Source organism: Culex pipiens, unplaced genomic scaffold (assembly GCF_016801865.2).
Source record: "Culex pipiens pallens isolate TS unplaced genomic scaffold, TS_CPP_V2 Cpp_Un0057, whole genome shotgun sequence".
Lineage (NCBI taxonomy): Eukaryota > Metazoa > Arthropoda > Insecta > Diptera > Culicidae > Culex > Culex pipiens.
The window spans coordinates 24,863-32,504 of NW_026292874.1; the positions used below are offsets into that span (position 1 = coordinate 24,863).

General features: G+C 48.0%; 1 protein-coding gene across 1 annotated transcript; it reads left to right on the top strand.

Annotated features, from left to right (window-relative positions):
* The first annotated feature begins 897 nt into the window (after nucleotides 1–897).
* LOC128093772 (uncharacterized) lies at nucleotides 898–5,248 on the top strand. Its single transcript, XM_052711507.1, has 2 exons — nucleotides 898–4,783; nucleotides 4,846–5,248. The coding sequence occupies exon 1, from the start codon at nucleotides 2,278–2,280 to the stop codon at nucleotides 3,709–3,711; it is 1,434 nt and encodes a 477-aa protein (XP_052567467.1). The 5' UTR covers nucleotides 898–2,277; the 3' UTR covers nucleotides 3,712–4,783; nucleotides 4,846–5,248.
* The last annotated feature ends 2,394 nt before the right edge of the window (nucleotides 5,249–7,642 follow it).

Sequence of the window (7,642 nt, forward strand, 5' to 3'; positions counted from 1 at the left end):
GCACTTTAAGGACGTGTAGATGAACAATCTCGAGCATTTTAAAGTTTGAAGTTACAAAAATAATAATGTCAAGGTAATTACAAAACCTACCACAGATATCTTTTGGTAATTTTGAAAGTTGTCACATTTTATTAAAAATCATTACAATATACTTTAGGCATCATATTACAATACTTATTAGGGTGGTCCAAATCCGGACTTTTTTGGGGCTACCCCCTGAAATCAAAGATTGACCCATAACTAGGCTAAATTCCAAATTTGAGCTCATTCTGACCACGGGAACCCCTCCCTCCAATCGCTTAAAGTTTGTATGGGAAAAATCGTCAAAATGTATGGAGAAAAGCAACTGTTTTACTTTTTTACCTGTGGAAGGCGCCATAATTATCCGATTCTTACCATTTCTCAAATGTAGAACCTTCATTAAATTTAGAACAACTTTCCCGAAGACACCATATTTTTAGGATTTTTTCCCGCGAAGTTATTAACGCCCAAAACTGACCATTTTTGCGCGGCTAGCTGTAAGGGGCTACCTAACAACGATGTTTAATTCCAATTCGTACACGCACGTGCTCTCTCTCAGGTTCAAACTCTCTCACAAGCTTGCTCGCCTGTCTGCCTGCCTGCCTGTTTACCTACAAGCGCGCGCTGTTTCTCTGCTTGGACTTTTGTCGTCGTCGTCGTTTCCGTTTGCTATCCGCTGCGCTGCGTTCCTGGCATGTTTATTATAATTTCCAAGATATATTTCGATATTTTTTTTAAAGATATAAAATTAAATGTAATAACGAGTGTAATAATAATAATATGTGATTAACAATAGATATCATATTATCATAGTGTGTGTGAGAGAATACAAATTTCGATAAATTAGTTCCTCCATGAATTGTCATCTGTTATTATTCAGTAATTTTTTAAATAGGGATATTGTAATTGAAATTTATTTCTAGTTTTTTTTAAATGGTATCATACAAAACTCAAGACTGGGATTTTAACTATTCTAGAAAAAATATAAGACTTTTTTTTAACTTAGTCAAGTATAGATTTCAGGAAGAACAATACACTTAGACAATTCATCGATTATGGGAACTGTTTTTTCCACTTTTGTATACTATCAAACAAGCTTAAAAAGAAAACAGTGGAAGTTTTTTCGCAGCCCTATGATCACGATGATTTTTCTTTCCATACAAAATATTTTAATCTGCCGAAAATATAAGAAACTTCCTGATCGCGCGAGAGATCAAATTCCAAATTCTACCAGCCTAAATGTGATCCACAAATAAATGTTTTTCCGTCCCTGTTTGTCCCTGAAGTGAGCAGAGTGAGCAGAGGTGATCCTCGCTCTTTTAGATCTCTCCCCGGCTCGCTTCTCATGTACTGTCCCTTTTAGAGTATAGTCTTAAATAAACCGTTGACTACGCCAGACAGCTACGCGTTTAAAAATAAATTGTGTAGTTTCTGTTCGCGCAATAAATTGTTTTAATCAGTGCTAAACGGTTTATGATTAGTGTCCGAAATCCCCGAACCGACCACACGCGCGAACATTTGGTCCTTCGAACCGGATCCGAAGGATCCGGTATGGCCAGGTTCGGGACACTTCGCGAAACGGACAGTTCAGTGCGAAGTGTAGGCCGGCTCGCGAAGAGCGGCCTGAAGTGAACGGTGCAAAAGCGCGCCTGGACAGTTTTGGTGCGCGTGAACCAACGGACAAAAAGTGCACGGAAATCCGTGAAAAAGTGCTAAAAAGTGCGGAAAAATCCCAAAAACCCGGAGCTGAACAGTGGCACAATAGTGCATTGAAAAGCAGCCAAACAAAGGCAGTGACGACCAGTGCAGTGCGGTGAAGAAGATTTCGCCATCGCGGAACTCACGGTGTGCGCGCGCTTTGGCAAGCGTCGCGACGTCACCATCTCAACCGGTTGGCTGACGTCATCGTTGGAGTCGGTGATTGATTGGCGCCTGGAGATTTCGGGACGGATTTGGCGGATTTCGAAGCAGATTCAGGAGAGTATTTGCACGTAGTACGGTGGCTCGGTTAATTTGGCTCTTTGCGGATCGAAATAAAGTGGCTTTTGAAAATAAAATTGCACGAGAGTTTTTATTAGTCTGGTCAGGTTGCATGAGTGTTGTGTTGTTCTGTCTGGTCCTCTGGAATTCCCTGGTCGATTCCCCTGTCGCTGCTGTCAATACTGGGTCGTACAGTTCGCAATCTGTCTTGCGCGATCGCGTCGTGGAACGTCGAGTCGATCTGTCTGTTTCCGGTGAATCTGAAAGTGAAAGTGGATGTTATTCAGTTGGCGATCAGTGGTCACGATGGGCGATCTGCAGACTTTGCGGAAGAAGCAGGAGATCCTGCTGAACAAACTGGAGGTGCTGAATCAGTTCGTCGAGCACTACAAGGCGGAAGAACACGAGTGCCAGCTGGAAGTTCGACTCGGAATGCTGAACGACGTGTATCAGGAGTTCACGGATCTACGAACGAAGCTCGAGTTGCTGCTGGAAGAAAAGGATGCGGCCAAGTTCGCGAATGCGGAGCCGAAGGTCAAGCAGGAGGTCGTGTCACACCGTGAAGAGGCCAATCTACAGGTGGTGCAGGAGTTCGACAACAAATTCTGCAAAATCAAGGCGATGCTGATTGCGAAGCGGCCGGTCAAGGACGTCGCGCAGACAGTTCCAAGTGTTGGTGATGCGGATACCTCGTTTCCGTTGCGCGTCAAGCTGCCTGACATTCATCTGCCGAACTTCAGCGGAAATCTGCGCGAGTGGGTGACCTTCCGTGACACCTTCAAAAGTCTCATCCACCGGAACTCGAAGCTGACATCGATGGACAAGTTCACCTATCTTCAATCGTCTCTTTCTGGTCCTGCGTTGTTGGAGATTAGTGGCATCGATCTGTCGGAAGAAAACTACTCCGTCGCGTGGTCCGCGCTGGAGGAGGAGTACGGAAACAAGAAGCTGATCGTGAAAGCCCACCTCGATGTCATTCTGGATCTGGAACCGCTGACCAAGGAGTCGTACGACGGTCTCAGCCACCTGCTCGGTGAGTTTGAGAAAAATCTGCAGATGTTGGACAAGACGGGTGAAAATAATGCCAACTGGAGTACGGTTATGGCGCACGTCCTGTGCTCAAAGCTGGACTCGTCCACGCTTAGGAATTGGGAGACCCACCACAACAGCAAGGAAGTCCCAACCTACAAGGCTCTACTGGAGTACCTGCGCGGCCACTGTTCGGTTCTTCAGTCGATCAAACGAGCGAAAGCGAAATCGTCGGAACAGCGCCCTCCGAAGACAGCGGTCTGCCACACTGCTGTGCGGAGCAGCAACCAGTGTCAGTTTTGCAGCGGCCCGTGGCACACCCCGTTCCGGTGCTTCAAGTTTCAGAAGATGACGATCTCGGAGCGCAACGACGCTGTTTCGAGAAACAAGCTGTGCAGAAACTGCCTGAAGCCTGGACATTACCCGCGGACGTGCGAAGGAGGAACTTGCCACCACTGTCACCAGAAACACCACTCGATGCTGCACAACGATCAGATGAGATCCTCCGTTCCACAACAGCAGTCGAGACCGACCGCGACGACCTCAGTACAGCGACAACAACCTAGACCACAGAACACGAATCAGACAACACACACTCCAGCCAACAATGCACCTGCTAATCCGACTAACCTACAGACTACAGACTCTCAAACCACACAGCCACAAACCCAAGGGGGTTGACACTCGATCATTCAGGAATCATTCCAGTTTAATTCCAGAATGATTGGAATGATGAGAATGTTTTGCTCTATAATATGAGTTTTCCAGATTAGCGTGTAAACGTCAAAAAATCAAAATAAAGCAAAATGTTTTCATCCCATGTTGTTATACGATCGTGTTTCGTTTGCGGCAAGCGAAAGCCCCTGCGGATCTCACGAAATTTACGGGTGGAAAAGGACGTTTAAAAAAAACAGCCAGTGACGAGCTGATAACCAGCCTCTTTCGCGGCCACCTTCAACAAGACTATCGTTTTCACCAGGAGACGGCCGTGGCGGAAGACTGTCTCAAGGTGAACAAATTCGGCGAGGTCCCCCCCGACTCTGGGACCTCGAAACGGTGACCGGGGAATCCGCTGGCTCTGATGGAGAAGTGGAGATGACCCGGCCAGGATGGCAGTGTAACCGGCAAGGAACAGATCGCGGACGTGGAATCCGAACAAGCCGCATGATGCGTGGAACACGATTCCGGCCGAACTGGTCAAACGTTACGATATTCAATTCAAGGCTCCGAGCGTATCGCAGGCGTTTTCGACCCGGGAGGTAAAGGCGGATTGCATCGGCAAGTTGGTCACGGTTATAGGAATCGTTACCCTTTGCACCAAGGTAAAGCCCATGATGACGGTGGCCACTTATACATGTGACCGTTTGACGCCGGAGATTTATGGCCATTTGGACGTGAAGAAGGCGCAGCTGTTTCTGCTGGTTGGTCTATCAATGCCCGAACGGCACGAAACATCAACATCTGCCTGATAGGAGATCTCGGAGATTCTTGCCGCTGCCAATCCTGCGTACGGCCGTTACAACTCACGGCACACCATCTAGCAGAACATCCAACTGCGAGCCGCTTTGCTTGCTCATCCTAGACAATCCGGACCGCATGTCGCTGATCCGCGGGTACAACGCACTGTGCAAGCGTAAAGTGCCGGTCATCCCGCCGGAACTGTCCGAGTACATTGTAAACGCTTAGGAGGCCCTCCATCTGTTGGAAATATTCAAGGACTCGCTGAACCAAACCGAGTAGTAAAGACCACTTAGTAAGTTACTTTATAAATGACTCAAATTACGCCCGTACCAACAAATCTTTCTTTTCTCACAGCACCCAAAACACGTCGGACAAGATCTTTCCGCTGACGCGAGAGTTGGTCGGTGCGAGCGAAACGGTCAAGATCTCAGACGTGATGAAGCGCTGCACGACCAAGCTGGGCCAGGAGGACGCCTGCATCGAGGAGTAAGAGGAGCTAAACGTATGGCAGGACAACGACCGAAGGCGGACGAAAATTACCTTTGTCAGTTAGCGATTAAATGCAGTTTATGTGTATTCGAATATTTTGTCATCTGAATTGAACTTTTGGGTTTTTGGCAACAAATAAAATCAGTCCATCAGTGCAGGAAGAATATTCGATAGAACCTGGTACCAACGTCCGCCGGGTTGATGGGCCACCTCGTCGGCAGGTTGACGACCTGAATCCTACAATCATCGACGAATTCCTGCCTGTTGGACTCCTCCCACTGAGAATTTTGGCTCGAGCTTCGACTCGATCTGGCTCGAGATCGAGCCTGAATCAAGTCGAGGCTCGAGCCAAAATTCTCAGTGGGCTGCAGCGGGTGCACGCGATAAAACTAGGATCACAAACGAGGCCGATCTTTATTGTAATTAAGCAAACAAAACACTGAGCGCAGCTCCTTTCGTCACAGCCGCAGCAACTTTTTTTTTCAGGATCGTCCGGTTCCATCGCTGGGAAGAGCAGATGTTTTTGTTGTCGGTCAGCTGATCGATTCTCATGCCCTAGCCGCCGGTCGATGGAAGACCGTACCCCAGGGCGTTGCAGAAGTTCTCGTCCTCCAGCTGAGTCTCGTCATCGCCGGTTGCTGTGTCGGCAGCCTGTTGCTCGAATCGCTAGCGCTAGACGGCCGGATCGTTTAACTCGATGGCCGGTAGTGTTGCGAGCGGGGACATGATCTAAGGGTGGCCGCAGATGAAGGTCGGGCTGATGCAATAATCGTCGACGAGTTTGCCCAGAGGTGAGTAGATGGGGCAGAGTTCGCTCAGAAATTTGTTCGCCTCTGGCGTGTGAGCTTATCCACGGCTGGAAACTTGACCTTGAGGATCTTTCCAGGGCGCATCTTTCATGGAAAGTGTGACAAAAGTCGACTCACTCTCGTACAACTTGGCCCACACAAATCTTTCCATCAGATCGCGTGAATCCTTCTTGCCACCGACAGCGACCTACACTCCAGCACGTCCCCGTCCTTCAAACCACAATGCAAGCTGCTGACTTAAAACTTGTGCGGATAACGGTGCATTTTCGGGGTCTTTCGGGGTTCATTCGACGAGATTTACTTTTCGTTGATTTTCGGGGCATCGCTGGCCGCGGGTTAGGCCTTATCCTTATTTCCCTCCTGTGAACGGAAAAGGATGAAAAATGAGCTTGTGTGGAAATGCACCGGAAAAGGCACGAATTCGAAACTCACTTTTCTTTGTTTCCAGATCAAGTTGCGTGAATTAGCAGACCGCCCTCCACATCGGTGCTGAAACCTTCAGGTAGTATTCGGGTTGGTTGGGCAACTGGTGCCCTCGAAGTATTCCGGCGATTTTAACAGCATACACCAGATTAATACCAAACCTGGACGAATCTGCCATCATGAGACCGTGTTTAAGGTTGGAGACCTGGTACAGTTGCAGGACCTGAGGGAAACATAAACCGATTAGATTAAGTTCCACTGAACGGATTTGTTAACAAACTCACCCAGGTTTCACGAAATCCCTTCCAACAAAAGGAACAGATCTGATCATTGAGTTCCGTCGTGATCCAGGTGCTCGTCGGTGACACTGCCGTTGAAGTGGCAGAAGCACCGTGTCGTACTCCCGGAGTATGACCACTACGTACTTCCTCGCTGAATTGTTTATCACGAGACGGTCTTTCATCTGGACCGTCTCCGAGTTGTGGCGGTGATCGTGCTGATGGTGGCCGCCACCCAGTCAAATCAATCCGAATTCTGAAACGGAATCTAATTAGAATCTTATTCAAATTCCGTTTCAAACGCAACAACCGGTTCGATCACGGAACCGGTTGTTGCGTTTGAAACGGAATTTGTATACGATTCTAATTAGATTCCGTTTCAGGATTCGGATTGATTTGACTGGGCAGGAGCGGCCTTTTTTACTACGCTCTGATTGTGTTCGAGTGCCGTCTAGTTTTGAGGTTAAGGTTGCAGCATAAAGTACGGCGACAAGTGAAAAAAAACAACTCCCGGATGCTGGCGTCCAACTTCCGGTTCAGTTCCCTATTCTCCACCGAACTCTCCAAATCTGTCGACGCCTTCGCAAACAACGTGTCCTCAAACCGGATTCAACTGGACCAGGTCGCGTTTTCCGCGGATTGTTTTCAAACACCAAAAGTCTAATCGTGTCCAGGCGAGCCGCTGTTTTGTCGTCGTGACCGTGGCGGCGAAAAACTGCGTTGGCTTGTTACTGGCTTCCGTTCTACTGGCAAATTCCGTGAGGTCCGCTTCCGGATTGCGGGTACGCGTTTGGAAGCAATTCGGCGTAGCTTCCACTTGCCACAAGCGGCGACGTTTGCGTTGATGTTTACTTTTTTTCGAGAACATGACAGCTCTTGCTGGTTAACACGCTTAAACAAAATTAAATAGAAACGGAATAATTCTGCGTATGGCCAGCATCATTCCAGAATTATTCTGGAATGAACAGAATAATCTGAATGAAAATATTTGATGTGTCAACCCCCTTGCACAAACCACTAGCCAAAACTACGTTGCACTACCCGTCACGCCCACACACAACATCATCCTGTCAACCGCGCTCATTCGTATTAAAGACCGCTTCGGAACCGCTAGCGCGTGCGCTTCTTGACTCGTGCTCACAGCACTGTCTG